Below are 18115 nucleotides of genomic sequence, written 5' to 3'. Positions count from 1 at the left end.
TTCCAACTTTTTCTTAGTTCCCGCCTCCTCCCCCCACCTTTATTTTTCCACTGTGACACTTACCTGGTGGCTGGGTGTGGTGAGTGTTTCTTGCAACATCTACACACTGCCAGGTTCCAGCATGTTTGATATCTAAGCACTGTTTCACTGATTTAGTCAGTGCAAAAAACCTAACCAAAGACCTCTGTTAATCATAAATATCTAATTTAAAATCAATCTGTTTTAACAATTTATTTTGCCTTTCCAGTTTGCTCAGCCTGTCTCTTTCTCCCCACTCTCTCCGGAAACATCTTTTAATGGAATCCTATTTTGTTTATAAGAGGGAAGATTTGTCAAGTTTTGTGTTTACATACTGGGTGTTTCTTGGGTAAGAAGCATTTACTGCTTGGTTAGCTAGCTGAGCCTTGTCTTACCGCAGACAGCTTTCTGGGTGTGCTGTAAGATTTCTAATAAAAACAGAAAACTCTAAAGGAATGTGTCCTCACAAATTAATAGTACTGTACGAAGAGTTGCTAGCGAAAGGGCATAATTATAATGGAGTGTGAAGGGAATGGTAGGGAAGGAACTACGCAACATCCAAAATTAAAAAGGGCAGCAAAGCCAGTTTAGTCACTGTGTATAAGTGTATCGTTTTTGTTTCAAGTAACGCTTTCTTCTAAGTGCACTTTTGTACTGTAACAAATGGCAATTTAGATATTAGTTATCAGGAAGTGACCTAATGTCTTGTTCTACAGATATTGGCTTAATGCAGTCATATCAGTATTTTCTGTTGATTGAAAATAGTAAATTACTTTACATGTAGATCACTTCCTGTAAGAAAAAATACACTTTGTGCAATAGCCTAGCATTTTCCAAGTACCATAAAGCAAAAGAGAGAGACAGTCTAGAGTCAAAATGAAAATAATTATGATACAATGTGATTTTTTTTTTTTAACGAGCCAATGTTTTGTGCTGAAGACATATTTGGAAAATATACAGTTTATCTACTTTTAGTTATGAAGTGCCTTATGCCAACTTGAAGTACAGCTAATGTTAACTTGGGGGAAGCGTCAAAAAGAGACATAAAATGAGGTAAAGAACAATTTAGTGGACCTTTGAGGCAGAGGGAAGTAAAGCGTTTAAATTAATTGGCTATCGGATTACAAGTTTTTTTTTAAATTGTTCACTCAATACCACGTTACAATTATAATTTCTCTTCAGCAAACTTATAGTTTCATCCCCTAAATGTAAATTTAATAGTTTTCTTATTTTTAAAAAAGGTAAAAAAGTTATCTGAGGGAGAAATTCAACAGGTAACATTAGAATTCAGGTAAGAAATCATTTTAAATTATTTTTCTATATCTACAAGCTTTCTTACCTACTTCCATCATTCTGCAGTTTTGTACATGTTCTAAAATTTGTTTAGCTTGATCATAGTCAGATATGTCTTATATTTATGAATATTTAGAGCAACAGGCATTTTACTAGGAAAAGAATAGTGAGTTGTAAGTGGAGTAGTGGTAGCTCCAAAATGATTCTTTAATTAATAGCATTAAAAGGTACATTGCTGGACACATTTTCCATTTTCTGATACTGGTGTGATTTCTGAATGATGATCCAGGAGTAAAAAGAAAGAGGTTCTGAAATTAGGCTCCATGCCCAACTCCATTGTATCTGAGCCCAATGCTAAAATGGCAACTCACATGGGACCAAATATTTTGGGAAGAGGCATTGGCGTGTGAGACAGTTGAAATTCTGCTGGAAGCTACTTTAGGGTGTTTTAACTTCAGATTTTACCTCTAACACTCACTGTTGCACCTTGATTAAATAAGAGGGATGGGTGAATACCAAGTAAAAATTCAGAGAAACAAATTTGAAATACTTAGTTTTACTAAACTTTCATGATTTATTAATTCATTTGAATTGCTAAGAGGAAGAATTCCTGGCTTGTGTTTTACAATTTGCTGCAGAACACCGTAATATATATTCTAAAGCATTTTATTATTGGATCCATCACCCACTATTCTGAAATGGAAAAATTAAACTTTCCATATTTTATCTAAAAGGAATCCTCCAATGCAAACAAAATAGAGTGAATACTTACATACTGTTATTTTGTGTAAATCAGATTGATTCTGTTGTCTTAACTGTGGTTTACTAACTCTGGATTTCATTTGCTTTGTATGTATATGTTTTTAACGTTCTTTATTTCCCATATTATTCATGTTGGTCACTCATTCATCATGGTAGGTTAGGGGATAGGATTTTTTTTAGTCAGTGGTAGGTACCATCAGATGATATTTATGGATATAGGAATATAAGCTGTGACTCAGCATTTTAAAAAGTATTTTTGTATGGTATGAAGAAACAAAACTAATAGATGATTTTATTCATGCAAGGAGGAGGCATCAGGCGAAGTAAGAAAGATCTGAAGGAACAAGACAGAATAAAGAAAAGCAAGTCTGATATGACTGCATACGTGTTGATGCCTTGCAGCAAGGGAGGTTTAGGTTGGCATTAGGAAAAACTTCATAACTGTCGGGGTGGTTAAGCACAGGAATAAATTTCCCAAGGAGGTTGTGGAATCTCCATCATTGGAGATTTTTAAGAGCAGGTTAGATAAACACTAGTCAGGGATGGTCTAGTTAATACTTAGTCCTACCATGAGTGCAGGGGACTGGACTAGATGACCTCTCTAGTCCCTTCCAGACCTATGATTCTATGTTCAAAGCCTGAGTGATTGAACCACAAATCAAGTCTAATTTTCGTAGCTGAGGAAACATTCCAGAAGCGTGTGCCAATGTTTTACGCTTGCCAATATTGTAAAAATGAAACACAAAATGTGAAGTCTGGTTTTGGGGTGCTTAATTATTTGTGAGCAGCTTGTTAATATCCACTGCGTGTGCACACACTTTGAAGGTAACAGTCATTAATGAAAGTTATAAACTGGTGACCAGTTGGTGGGTTTGCCTTCTTCCTTCCTTATTTCAAAATTAAGATTTTTGTGGTCTGTGTCACTGGCTTAAAAATATGGGGAAGAGTATCCTTTTGCTGTATTCCTTGAAGTAACATTTAGTGATTATGGATGGTGCTTGATTGACATCTGCAAAGACTAAAGTCCGATATCTACAAAATAAGCTAGCTTTAGATAGCTTCTATACCACACTGTGTGCCTAACCTTGACTAGGAACATCTTAACTATGTTTAAACACTGTACTGTAGCCTACATATGTGTTAGACTACCTCTAGACTATTCATCAGACACTTGACTAAACCCTTTACACTTCACCATGATCCAGTGGATTGATGGTTGCCTATAAGACTACCCAACCTCTGCTAGAAGGTGACTAAACACCATTTCTCAACTTTTTAGAAACACTTAGGTCTTGTCTGCTTTAGGTCTTGTATTCAATTGTAGCGTCTTATATTGACTGAACCTGTGATCCTATTCTGCCATGGTGCAACCTCACATTTTGTTCCCTGAATTAAGTCTACATCTCATATTAAGCATACATTTTTTTTGTCATCTGAAAAATGCCTTGCAGTTTGCCATAACCTGTTCCCACAAATTCCCTGTTATGTTAAAGATGGCATCAGTTTCCTTTTCATACATGTGATAGCAATAAACACTCAGTAGAAAATGATCTATGAGTGAACCAGGACAATGTAACAATATGTAATAATGCAAATATACATTCTAACAGACTACTTAGAGAGTGATATATCAAAATTTGCTGCAAAATGTCTATAAAATTGCAGAATTTGAAATGTGCCCCCTTAACAATTTTGTTTAATAGATTTCAGTTTTCTCTATGATGTATTGTTGCAATTATCTATTGCAAACTGCTAAAGGCTTAAAATCCTTTGATAACCAATAAATCTTAAAAGGGGAGAGAACTATAATGGAAATAATGCACAGGTTTTATAAATGTAAAAAGCTTTGTATTTTAATGTAATTATATGAAAGTCACTTGTTCCAGTGAACATATTTTATTTTATGTTGGTCTGAGTGCTTCCATTACATTAAAAAAAAATTCCAGATGGATTGCAGACTAATCTATAATGCATTAAGTTACATAGTGCAGAGTAATTGTTACCCATTTTGTTGTGATGCTTTACACTTCTGTAGTGTAATTCACTGAAGAGTCTCAAGGAGCTTAAAAAAACTGAAGGTCGGGGAGAGGGAAGTATGGTGAAGCTGCAGTGAAGAGGGACCTTGTTCAGTCCCTTAGAGTCAGTAGTAGAGCTGGAAGTAAATTCAGGAGTTCCTAGTTCTGTGCTGAGACTGCTAGACAATGTCTCTTCAAATTTTGAAATATTCTGAGTAGAAGAGGGATTTTTCTTCCTCTCTCAAACAGAAATTGATCATGTAGGAGAAACTGAAAAACCACCTTAAATGGTCTTTCTGCAGATCAGTAATATTTCTGCATGTGTGCATTTCTTGGTTCTTTTCAGACCTTCCCTCGTAGCAACTGGCGGACAGCAGCAATCAATCTTTTGTTCCCCCCAGGCATCTGAAATGTCCTTAACAGAGAATTTATTTTATAATAACCTATTTAGATTTCTGTTTATAGTAACATACATTGAATTTAAATAAATTGTGGAATTTTTTCTGTGTTCTCCCAAGCAGTTTTTAAATTTAGTTTTGTATAAATGAAATAGCCACATCTTTGTGAAGCATGTAGTACCTGCTTTTCTAGCCACCCTAATGAAGTGATTGGGAATTCTGTGCTTCAGCTGCTGCAAAACTAGGACCCCATGAAAGGTATGTCATCCTGAAAAGAAGTGGAGCCTGCTAAGAAGAATGTAATGCTCTAATATTGACCAAATTTGCATTTAGTAAAATAGAACTGAAATAACTGGTACAAAGGTGGATGTCTCAAATCTGATTTCTTCAAGGCAATCTGGATTTTGCATGAAGAAAGTTAAGAAAAATAATTTTGCAGATGTTTTGTTAGGATCGGCATCTTCCATTAGAAGAACAATAAGTTGAGGCTCAACATTGCTTGCAAATCATGCTTAACAAAAGTTGTATCAAAGAATCACAAAATTGGGAATATAAATATTTTTAAAAGATGTTTGCCGTAGAGAGGAGTTGGAGGTATCTTTATTTGTTTATTGATAGCTTGCTGCTTTTCCTCTCTAATACGTCTCTTCAGTTTGATACCAAACTGACATGCTCATAAATACCTAATGATGCTCTCCTTTGAGACATTCTGCCTGCACGTCTGCAGGTTTATGCCTAGAAGAATTGTTGGAAGTATGGATCTAATGACAAAAATACAACTGAACGTGAACCTAGTCATTCTGTAGTTGCTGTTCGTTTTACATACTTATGCCAAATAAATCAAGTGGACACGTGCTGTTTTTGGTTTACCTATTGTTAGTGATAACGTCAGATGGTTAGCCTGCCTGCAGTCTTACTCCCCATTTTTGTCTTTAGAAGGGATATAAACCCTCATACTCCCAACACAAGTCCGACACTAATTGAGGGGAGTTGGGAAGAAATTTTTCTTGTGGACAAGTTGCTCCATAATTGGGATTTCTTGAACCTTCTTCTGAACCATATGGTACTTGTCACAGATAGAGACAGGATGCTGGAATTGCAAGATCACTAGTCTTATCCAGTAATGCAATTTCTGTGGACCTTAACATTCATTCTGATTACCATTATGCTTCTCCACCCACAATCTCACTTCAATTCTAGTATGAGTTTAGTGACAGTTTCAAAAAGCATGATAAAAATGCGAAAATAGGTGTGCAAAGCATTAGGACCTTATTTTCAGAGGTTCTGAGCACCCACAACTGCAGTTTTAGTTAATGGGAGCTCTGCATGCTCAACATCTCTGAAAGTCAAGCTCCATAACTCCAGCCATTCATGCGATCTGCTGCTGAATTAATTTTTGGAATGAAAATGAAATGGGGGAGGGGGAAGATAGTAATAAAAATGTGATGTTTAAGGTCTGTTATCAACCTACTTGGATTTAAAAAAAAGCTTTTAGCAGACTGGTGCAAATGCTATGAGAACCACTTAAAGTTTGATACTTACTGGTCCTGGACTAGCAACCAAATTGTTGGGCTCGGGAGAGCTGTGTGTGCTGATGCAGTATGCATATTGTGCGCTGCAGGGTCAGTACTAGTGTGTGATGTATTGAAGCCACTAGTAAGTGTCTTTCATTAGGAGGAGAGAGATTAATGGAAAGGGGTAGAAACAAAGATCAGATTTGGAGATGGTTTGAAAGGTGGTATTTATACTTCTGATAATTTAAAAATGATTTTCCAGTGTACCTTATTTTCTGGAAAATACTGTATAATTCTGACCCTCTGACAGCAGCTGCTTTGAGGTTTCCTTTTTCCCAAATTGCTGGTGTGATTAGACATAGTACACTTCGTGTTTTCAATCTTGTCATTGGCATAGCCTACATTTGTATTGCTAAACAGTCGGCAATGTATATCCTTTACTCTGTACTTCATATTGCATTCTCCTCCATAGTGCCTGATGACATAACTCAGGTTTCAAAATCTATCTCAAGGAGCATGTTGGAGAGCAAAGAACAAGTGATGGATTTTGTGTGATGTTTGCCTGTTGTTCATTTATAGACTAGATTGTTAAATGTTATTTCATTTCTGAGAAATGCTGTTAGAATGTTTTGACTCATCCCTAGAATGTTTCACCCTGAAGATCTTTGAATATGGGCACAATGAAATGAGATGTTTCCTATATTATAAATGAAGTTAGACATACAAACTTTGCATGTAGTTAACAATTTTAGTTATAACAGTAATTATAAACACGTGCCACCAGCTCAGCCACTGTTCCTTTCATTTCCTTAATTTTTGCTTTGTCTTTATCAGCAATTAATTAAACACTTTCCCATGCCTTTGGGCAAAATGCCACAGATATCCATTACACATGTGTCTTCTGGTTCTTTGGGACTTCAGCCCAATATCTGCAGGGCAGATATTTCTACTGCACTCAGTGTCTCCTGCCTTATTAAGAGACTTATCAGAAAGTCTTTATAGAAACTGTGCTGCATCAGAGATTACAGATGGGAAAGACCTATTAGATCATTCCGTCTATCCACTTGACGATACAGGGAGGGTTCCTTATAATACGCTTTGTCTGGTCTGGTTTCAAAAGTTCAAGGCAATGGGGCTTTCACCATGTTCCTTGGGGAAACTATTCCCCAGCTAACAGATCTCACTGTTGGTTATACTTTGCCTAATATTCAGCCTCCATTTCCTTTGACTTAACTGCATCTCATTACATCTAATCATGTTTTGTGTACCAGTGTAATGGTTTGTAATAATAATGTAGTAAAATGACTACAGCAACAACACTGCATATAGTAAAAATACTAAAAAAGAAAAGGAGTACTTGTGGCACCTTAGAGACTAACAAATTTATTAGAGCATAAGCTTTCGTGAGCTACAGCTCACTTCATCGGATGCATTTGGTGGAAAAAAAGGTGGGTTTTTTCTCCACCAAATGCATCCGATGAAGTGAGCTGTAGCTCACGAAAGCTTATGCTCTAATAAATTTGTTAGTCTCTAAGGTGCCACAAGTACTCCTTTTCTTTTTGCGAATACAGACGAACACGGCTGCTACTCTGAAACCAGTAAAAATACTGTAACTTTTGATAAGTTATTTTGGGAAGAACTGGAAAACTTCAGGTAAAAGCTGAACTTCCTGGTGAAAAGATGAGAATGGAGGAACATCTAAAAAATTGACTTATTGATTGCTCACTATCTCTCTCTTGTGAAATTTATAGAAAACCATATGCATTATTATGCTTTTATTGCATATTTCATCTAAGGATTTGAAAATACAGCAATTTGTGAACATCAGCTAATACTTTGTTTCCCTGTGAAGGGGGTGGTAATTCCATTTTACAGATGGGAAACCTGAGCCTCAGAGAGGTTGTTTCTTGACTAAGCACACACAGTGGAAGAATCAGACATAGAACAAGACTCCTTACACTGTCCTGTGCCCTAACTGACATATATTAACAACACTTTGTTTTGCATTTGTAGGAAATTTGTCCAGTCTAAGTCGTCTTGGCCTAAGGTACAATAGACTGTCAGCAGTCCCCAAGTCTTTAGCAAAATGTAGTGAACTTGATGAACTGAATTTGGAGAACAACAACATTTCCACTTTACCAGAGGTGAGAGGCACAAGGTGTACACTTTGGGGGAAATGTAATAGATTTTTTTTGTTTGTTTTGTGAGCACATCAAAATATTGCAGATTGATTTTACATCAAAAGCTTTAAGTAATGAGCCTCACTTTAACCTGTGTTGAGTGTGGTTTTGGGTGTGTGTGTGTGTGTGTGTGTGTGTGTATATATATATATAAAAAACATTGGAGATCTATAAATCCACCAGTGTTGCCACATTGACATGTATATCTAACCAGTTAGACAGTAATTCAATTGATGAATCATCAGGCAACAAGATACTAACTCATTTTATCCATTTTCTAAATGTTTTTATGACACAATTAAACAAGGAAGCCAGGGGCCTATCATTTTAGATGGACGTGAGATTCCGGTTGCAGTTGCTAAGGGGGAAAGGAGACCGAAAACTAAGAGGGATCTCTGTCCACTTCCAACTGAAGCAGGACTGTTCTGTTTTTTAATGAACAGGTGGACAAAAAGCCCCTATGTTTGTCATTGCTGCTTAATGTTAACATTTCCATCATCATGTAATGTAGGAGTTTGCAATTTACAGCGATGTTTCGCTACCAGTGCAGTGCATCCCTCAGTTGGGTGGCTCACCACCCACTAGCTACAATAGGTAACAATCTGCAGAATCCTTTGGTGGTTAGGGTTGTGCAGGGACCAGCTCTTTTGCTCCCTGCCTCTGCTATTGCACCTGCTAGTCCTGAGCTGTTCCCGCCTGCTTCAGCCGCATCACACGACATTCCGCCCTCCTCAACCCTGTAGAACTGGTGAGTTTTTAGACTTCATGGTAAAATGCACAGAGTTTATTCTGCTCCGTTTCAGTTAGTGATCCAAACATTAATACTGTTTTGTTCAGTCTACCTAACCTCTTCTACAAAGAACGACATCTAAAATTATATTGCAAATATCATATCATTAAAATCTACCTAATGAGAAAAGAGAGAACATGTATATAGGGGGAAAAAAGGAAAAAGATGTGAACATAAATTAGAGGACCATTGAAAGCACCCAAGTACAATAATTGCTTTTCTGTGTATGAATTATTAAATTCAGCAACAACTGACTGGAAACAAAAGAGAATTAAATATTGCGGTAGGCTTGTGCTTTAAGAAAATGCTGTTGAGAGAAAGTTGCTCAGCTGCTTTTAAAAACAAAGCTGAACCACCCCACCCAAGCATGTTATGAAAGTAACTGCAATTTGATTACACATACAGAAGCAATTGACTGGAGAACTGATTGCTTATCCTAAAGTAAGTTGACTCCTAATCAAAAACTACCTTAACAAATAGTGCTATTTTACCTAAATGTGTTAGTCTAACAATGAGTTATATGTTGTGACAAAGAAGCAGCTCAAATATTAATGTAGTAGTGTAATCCATTGAAAATTAAGCATTCTTGGCTGCAATAGAAAGAAAATCCATTTGCAAAAGAAATTGCTGAAATACAAAATGAGCCAGAGCTCGTGATGCAATGCCTAATACAATATTGTATCTTAAAAGGATATGTTGGGAAAGGCAGCAGTCCCATAGCTTTCATAAATGTTGAGTGCACTGTTTTTCTTTAGACTGTGTGTAACTAAGCTCTACATCTTCCCCTCCAAGACATTTTAATTGTTAGTTACTTGTGAGCTGTTAGAAAAATTGTATGCATTAGATAATAATAATATACATATTATCAACAACATTTATGTATAGTCCCAGACTTAAAAAACAGCCTTTGCAAATTCCAAGGTCAGTTTGAAACCATAAGGTGTTAGGAACCCCAAAGTACTGTACCAAAGTACAGAACCTAAAATTCCAACTAAATAATAAAATCACTAAAGGCAGGATTTCCTTTTAAAAGATTATGCTAAATAACAATGAGATTTTAATACGACTAATATCTCTACAACTTAAAGTTCTGTTGTTTACGGTTAGGAAAAAAATTGCTGCACTAATTTTTCTGAGAAGACTTTTTTTTCTTGTGTTCAAATACTTGCAAATTTGTTGAACCATGACATGAAGCAAAGCAAATTACAATTTGATGGTTATTATATAGTGAATGTGAAGCGACCCTTAATTTAAAAACCAAAAAACTTTCATTCCTGAAACAATGCTATAAAAATGTTATTGTAATTGTAATATTAAAACTGCAACCCAGAAAAAGTAAAGATATTTGAAGTTGATTGAAATTTCTGAGAGATTGCTGCTATTCTGTCTGTGATTGTAGAGATTGTAATATTTCTGGTATGTAATATCATGCGTGAATCTTTAATCCCTGCAATACCTAAAGAAATAGGACTGAATTAAGCTTGGCATAGAAATGAGCAAAAGATGATATTTCAGCATTAATTTGGCATTCATTATTTATTTCTATGGTGCCAATAGTGTGTCTGGGTGCTTTACTGACATATACATACCTGAGATTCCTGCTGTCAAGGTTTCTTTCCCCACTCTGAACTCTAGGATACAGATGTGCGGACCTGCATGAAAGACCCCCTAATCTTATTCTTACCAGTTTAGGTTAAAAGCTGCCACCACCAAAGTGTTACACAAAGAACAGGGGAAGTGCCCACTTGGAAACGTCTCCCCCCCAAAAAATCCCACCAAGCACTACATCCCCATTCCTGGGGAAGACTTGATAAAAATCCTCACCAATTTGCATAGGTGAACACAGATCCAAGCCCTTGGATCTTAAGAACAATGAAAAAGCAATCAGGCTCTTAAAAGAGAATTTTAATTAAAGAAAAAGTAAAAGAATCACCTCTGTAAAATCAGGATGGTAAATACCTTACAGGGTAATCAGATTCAAAACAAGGGGATCCCTCTAGGCAAAACCTTAAGTTACAAAAAGATACAAAAACAGGAATATACATTCCATTCAGCACAATTTATTTTATCAGCCATTTAAACAAAACAAAAAGAAAAGGAGTACTTGTGGCACCTTAGAGACTAACAAATTTATTTGAGCATAAGCTTTCATGAGCTACAGCTTACTTCATCGGATGCTTTTCCACTGAATGCATCCGATGAAGTGAGCTGTAGCTCACGAAAGCTTATGCTCAAATAAATTTTAGTCTCTAAGATGCCACAAGTACTCCTTTTCTTGTTGCGAATACAGATTAACACTGCTGCTACTCTGAAACTTGTCATTAAACAGAACAGAATCTAATGCATATCTAACTAGACTACTTACTCACTTTTTACAGGAGTTCTGACCTGCATTCCTGCTCTGGTCCCGGCAAAAGCATCACACAGACAGAGAGAACCCTTTGTTCCCCCCCTCCAGCTTTGAAAGTATTTTGTCTCCTCATTGGTCATTTTGGTCAGGTGCCAGCGAGGTTATCTTAGCTTCTTAACCCTTTACAGGTGAAAGGGTTTTTCCTCTGGCCAGGAGGGATTTAAAGGTGTTTACCCTTCCTCTTATATTTGACACCTGCCTAAAGGACCTTGCAATCTATTAGACACACACACAAAACTCTCAAGAAGCAAGACTAAAAGCAGTTGGTTTGAATGACAAAACTTAGCACCCAGTTGGTTAATTCTAATGGTTTTATTTTGGGTCTGTTTGTTTTGTTTTTTTTTTTTCTTCTTCTTGGTTTGTCACAAAAAGACACATGCAAGTAACTTTTAGATTATTTTATGGTAGGATTAAGATCAGAAAAAAATTAGGGTTTCTGAAAAATGTTTTTAAGTGTGCCTAACCATTTGGGGGGGCCTATTTCTATTAGTATGTACATTATCTGAATTTCAAGATCCTTTTAAAATAAGGACCTGCCAGACATCAGTGGCTGAAGCTTAAGTAATAACTGTAGGAACCTGTAAAGCAAATTCATTCTTGATGTCAAGTCAATTCATAGCATAGACTTTTTATTAAGTTATTATTTTTTTTTTAAAAAACCTCATTGAAATACAACGTATTGGGTTCACACCTATTTCCATCCATTTTCAACTGGGGTGGCATCAAAGTGAGGATGAGTTTGGTCTCTGATTCTCTAAAGGACAGTTGCTATATTCATAGATTCCACAGCCAGGAGGGACCATTGTAATCATCTAATCTGACCACCTGTATAAGACAGGCTATAGAACTTCCCCAGAATCATGCCTAGAGGGTATCTTTGAGAGAGAAAAACAATGAGGAGTCCGGTGGCACCTTAAAGACTAACACATTTATTTGGGCATAAGCTTTCGTGGGTAAAAAACCCACTTCTTCAGATGCATGGAGTGAAAAGCCATCGTGATTTTAAAATTGCCAGGGATGGAAACTCCACCATGACGCTTGCTAAATTGTTTCAATGGTTGGTTACGCACACTGTTAAAAAAAAAATTATATCTGATTTCCAGTTTGAGCATGACTTACGACAATTCAGCACCATTAGCTGCATCTCCTCCTCTACTCAATAGCTATTCTACTTGTCACATCAGCACTGGTTGCATTTCCTCCAGTACTGGAGATGCTGGTGAGGATTGATGTGATTTTTTTTTTCCCGCTGAGCTTTCCAGACAACCTTTGTCTACACTCTGCGTGGCTCTAGCCAGTGCTATCAGTTGCTCAAAACCACTATATTTTTTTTACAAGTAGAAAAAGGTTACAAAAAAAAGCAGTAGCTGTGTTTTTAAATGTTGGTACTTTTTATATACTAGCACCATAAATGTGTGGGAGGAGAGGAATACAGTTCTCTCTTAGTGATTGCCCATGAGACTGTATGGATGGGAGAACTTTTTCTGAAGTTGATTGCCACACTTACCTTGTAGTGTGGGCTGGGGAAAGCTACTATTAAGAGACCCAATACAGTGAAAGAATACATTTTCAAATAAATCTAAAAGCAAAGCTCAAGTGAAACTATATCCTGAATGTTTGTGTGTGTGTGGTTCTCTCCTACCCTCTCTCCCTTTCCAGGGTCTTTTATCGAGTCTTGTGAACCTGACTAGTTTAACATTGGCCAGGAACTGCTTCCAGTCATATCCAGTGGGTGGCCCATCACAGTTCTCCACAATCTACTCTCTCAACATGGAACACAACCGCATCAGCAAAATCCCGTTTGGAATTTTCTCTAGAGCTAAAGTGTTAAGTAAGCTGAACATGAAGGTGAGCCACATCAATGCTCCACTGCTTGTAACATCCACAGCAGATTCTTTGAACTGTAACAAATTTAATGATACAAAGAATAAACTTGTAGCATATGAAAGGGACCCTTTGTCACCTTACTAAGATATCACAGACACACATCCTTTACCTGTGTAACTGATCCATTTCATTTTTTCACTATTTATTCTGTTAGTTCTTTCACATTGCCTTCACATTTGGACAATGAAAATCAGTGAAGCTGATTGTACTTTGCATGTTCAGGAACCTGAATGGTTGAATTGCAAATGTTGCAGAAGAATATTTTGTTTTAAAACAATTTCATTTCAATTAAAAACGGAATCCTGGAAAGAAATATCCTGTAGCTTTTTTAAGCTTATATTTACAAAATCTAAAATTAAGACCTTGTTATTACTATTATTTTTGCGTTGAGGTAGCCTAGAGACCACAGTAAGAACTCATGTCCCATTGTGTTAGATACTGTATATTTTTAAAGAGACTGTTTACATCCCCTAAAGATCACAATATAAGCATATGATGACAGATTAAAGGAGAAAATAGCAATGAGGGATGATAGTGTAACAGTGAAATGACTGAGTTTAGTTTAATATGTAACAGAATACACATTCAGAGATTTTCAATATCTCTTTGAAACTCAACAAATCGCCCCTCCCATGTCTTGATATAAATAAATTTTAGAAAATGTATTTATCAATAAATGAGAGCAATTATTATTTATTACTAATTGTGACAGCACCTACAATGTACAAGGCACTTTCAAGCTATGTAAGATAGTCTCTTCCCTGAAGAGCTTGCCTTTTGAAATACAAAAATAGATTCATAGATACTGAGGTCAGAAGGGACCATTGTGATTATCTAGTCTGAGCTCATGTTTAACACAGGTCATAGTACTTCCCCAAAATAATTTATAGAGCAGATCTTTTAGAAAAACACCCAATCTTGATTTAAACATTGTCACTCATGGAGAATCCTCCACAACCCTTGGTAAATTATTTTAATGGTTAATTACTTACACAGTTAAAAATTTATGCTTTATTTCCAGTCTGAACCAGATGAAGAGGGCGCAACATAAAAGTAAAGTGGCTGGTGCATGTTTTAGTCATTTCAAGGGGGTTAAAATTTTTATTGTATTGTAAAATCTTATGTTTAACTGTCCTCCAGTACATCTATTATTAGATGACTGAATTTTTGTTGACCTCACAATGGAAATTAGTCTTGGGGAAAGATTTGAATGGTGAGAGGATAGTGCCTGGCACATTATTTGGAAAGAGTTTTTCAGGTGTAAGGACAATGTGGAAAAGTCAGACAAAAGAGGCAACATCTTCCTTTTTGTAATCTAGATGGGTCCTTAAGTTTGGTACATTTAAAGAAATGTTTTTCTATCAGTCTTTAATGTCACACATGTACCAGTAGTTTGAACAGCCTGCTTTCTTAGAATTTACAGTGTCCACTCTAGACCAAATTATATCACTAGCACTCTAAATAGTGAGAGTGTCTAACTTCATTCCAGTTTTTTTTACTACATAAGCAATTTGGATGTATTTGCTATTTTAAAAACTACCCCGGTGTCAGCAAACATGGAGCCTGTGAGCGCTGCTGGTTGATATCTGTTCCAACTGCCTGCCCTAGGCCAGATCCTGAAATAATGTCTGACGCTTAAGTTATTTTGTAATGGTACTTGACCTTTTATTATTAGGGTTTTTTTGTTTACCTTACACCCTCCATATTCTTAGGATTGCAGAATTGTTGCTAGGTTCTTTACATGATGTGGTGGTGGTGGTTTTTTATTCATGTCTTAAGTGTTCACATCCTAGCTAACAGTACATAATGTTGAAAAGAGTAAGAAGTCAAAATTAACTATTGAGACCTTGGAAATTTCATGAGTTATTGCCTTTGTAATATGTTGTTTCCATTTCATTCCATCACATTGGTAATACAAATGCAGCTCAACATGTCTAGATTGGGTGGTGTTCATTATATTTTGGGAATGCATTTTAGAGATTCAGCCATTTAGCTAAGTTTTTGCTATTGGTTTATATAAGAACAAATCAAATTTTTGATTTATCTAAATGCTTCATCTTATTTAATCTCCAGGCTACCTTGCTGTATTTTCATGCCAAAACCTACATCTTTTATTTGTTAAATTGCAGGACAATCAGCTAACCTCACTCCCCTTGGACTTTGGGACTTGGACCAGCATGGTGGAATTGAATTTAGCCACTAATCAGCTCACAAAAATTCCTGAGGATGTGTCTGGGCTAGTTTCCCTTGAGGTGAGAGGAATACAGTGAATATCTGATTAAGCAAATCCTCAGAAATGAACTTTTCCTATTTCAAATTTAAGTAATATTATTTTGCATGATCAGTTTAAAAAGAAAAGTATATGTCCCAAGAATAAGTGTGCTAACCGAACATATGAGTGTTTCATAAGTTTATGGCTTTCATGAATTGCTTTTTAAATGTTTTTTGTTCCTTAAGCCTGTGTTCCTATTTAATGTATTAATCTATAGATAGCCTCACACCACAAAATGTACAGTGGAGAAAATAAAATGAAATCTGAGCTGAACACCCAGAGAGACCAGCATACAAACAAAGTGGGCCAAAATATGCCAACAAAAGGATGGTAAAATGGACTGAGTTCAGTTAGAAAGCATTGGACTGAGCCTCGAAACCAACCACCAAGAGATTAAAGAGAAAGTTCTGTAGATGGAATCCATGAACCAAGTTGGCCCATTAAGCAGATTTTGTTGTTAGAGTGCCAATAGCTAAGGGCATATTTATGTTGTAAAATTAGGTAATTTTACAACTACGTAAAAACACTAGGGAATTAAACAGAACTGCTTATGCAATATTTATGCAAAAGTGAAAGTTCTTACAGCAATTTTAATTCAGCCACATTACACATTGGTAATTGTGGACTGGGATCACAGGGGAACCACGCTGAGATTGCTCAATTAGGGCAAACTGCGAAGAATGGGGCAGACAATCACCAAAACTGGTGGTTATTCTAATACTTCACCAAGATTCACCAAGCCAGCAACAAAACAGCTTCCACAATACCTTGGTTACCCAGAAGCCAAAAACACAGTTCCCTTAAAGCAACCCAGCCTTGGACTTCCTCCCAGAGATCCAAGTCAAATATGAAGAGGATTATTGAAAATCTTGATCATCATATCAAAATTTCTACCAATCCCAAAGGATCGGACACATTACCCTCCAGGTCACTGAATATTTCTGATCTTACCGAAATACATGCTTACAGCCAATTCTTATTAATTAATCTAAAATTTATTTAAAAAGAAGAGAGTATTGGTTGAAAGATCATTCTAAAAACTCTATTCAGTCTGTATGTATATCAGTTTCATAGTAGATATGGTGAACTTCAGAGTTGCAAAGAGTTCTTTCAGAATTAGTCCATTGTTTTAGTCCAATGTCCAATATCAGGCTGATCCAGATGGGACTGGAGATATCAGTCTTGCGACTCAGACTTCCCCCAATGACGCTTAAGCACATCTGAGATGAAAGGATCAGGTCCCAAGAGCTCTTTGTACGGTTCCTGGGCAGCCTCTTGGCAGCATGCAGTCCTTGGGTGAACAGTAGGCAATTATCCTAGCTTTGAAGTAGACCTCCTATTTCCTAAGCGTCACTGATAATTAGCTACATGGATTAACATAAGGCAACTGCCTATCTCCCGGTATTTACAGGTAGTTTGCTACATACTTCAAAGAGAGATTGCCAGTGATATCACTACATTCACAGTTCATTTAAATGTTAATATTTTCTTTTGATCTCTGAATTAACAGAATTCAGCAGTAGACAAGAACTGTTTGGTTACATGGTTAACACCTAACAAGATAAAAGAAAAAAACACTTACAATTAGCATTACCTCTAATTCTCTAACCAGACAGGTTTGCATTTCTAATTCTAGTCTATCTAAGTGAAATGGCCCTAATTACCATTTACATATCATTTAATATGTCTCTAAAGGTTGAATCTGGATCAGTTAGCCTACTAGTTGTGTAACCCTTTCTGGCCCTGTGTCACAGTAATATTTTCTGTTCTGTTTTTCTTTTAGATTCGTAGTTTAATATGTTACTATTCATATTGTATAGTATGTACCTTAAAATACACAGGATCTGCAACCAGACCACGTTATTATTGACATGCTAACCTTAACTTCGGCATTTCCTGACTTTAACTGTGCAATCCTAACCTGATTAAGTTTCTCAGACCTGAAGAAGAGCTCTGTGTAAGCATGAAAACTTTCTCTCTCACGAACAGAAGTTGGTCCGGTAAAAGACATTACCTTCCTCACCTTGTCTCTCTAATATCCAGGACCGACACAGCTACAGCAATACTGCATACAACCCTAATGATGCATTGTTGTAGAATTTTGCATTAACTGTTAAACTACTCACTTTTGTGTGCGTGTTTTAATATCGTAAAACAATAACATGGTAGGATTAGAAAGGAGAAATATCAAGCAATTCTAGCACAGTGCTGGGATCAATTCCCAGACCCTATTGGGTTTAGCTGGGAGAGCTTAACTATCTGAAGCCAGCCGGACACCCCTCCAGAGCTGTCTGGCCTTGGTGATGTCACCAAGGGTAAGTCTTCACTGCAGCAGGGAGCAAGCCTCCCAGTCTAGTTTGACAGACTCGTGCTAGCTGGTCTTGAGCTAGCATGTTAAAAGTAGCAGTGTGGAAGTTGTGGCTTGGGTGTCAGCTTGGGCTCTTGAGCCTGCCCAATCCCCCAGGTCTGAGCTTGGGTGACTTGCCTGAGTCTCCACGGGAGCTGCAACATCCACACTGCTCTTTTTAATGTGCACTAGCTGGAACCCCATTAGCACAAATCTGTCAGTGTGTCTA

At 36.7% G+C, this 18115-nt stretch overlaps 1 protein-coding gene across 2 annotated transcripts in view; it reads left to right on the top strand.

Annotated features, from left to right (window-relative positions):
• The window catches only part of SHOC2 (SHOC2 leucine rich repeat scaffold protein), a 101307-nt gene that overhangs the window by 70545 nt on the left and 12647 nt on the right, over positions 1-18115 (top strand). For both annotated transcript variants that reach the window (XM_038410371.2, XM_043519462.1), the window contains 3 exons: positions 8014-8144; positions 13040-13228; positions 15397-15519. In XM_038410371.2, coding sequence (XP_038266299.1) covers positions 8014-8144; positions 13040-13228; positions 15397-15519 — 443 coding nt within the window. The remainder of the gene's footprint in view (positions 1-8013; positions 8145-13039; positions 13229-15396; positions 15520-18115) is intronic.

This window comes from Dermochelys coriacea, chromosome 7, assembly GCF_009764565.3.
Source record: "Dermochelys coriacea isolate rDerCor1 chromosome 7, rDerCor1.pri.v4, whole genome shotgun sequence".
NCBI classification, from domain to species: domain Eukaryota; kingdom Metazoa; phylum Chordata; order Testudines; family Dermochelyidae; genus Dermochelys; species Dermochelys coriacea.
Note: the sequence above shows the minus strand (reverse complement) of the source record. Positions and strands in the feature narration are given on the sequence as shown.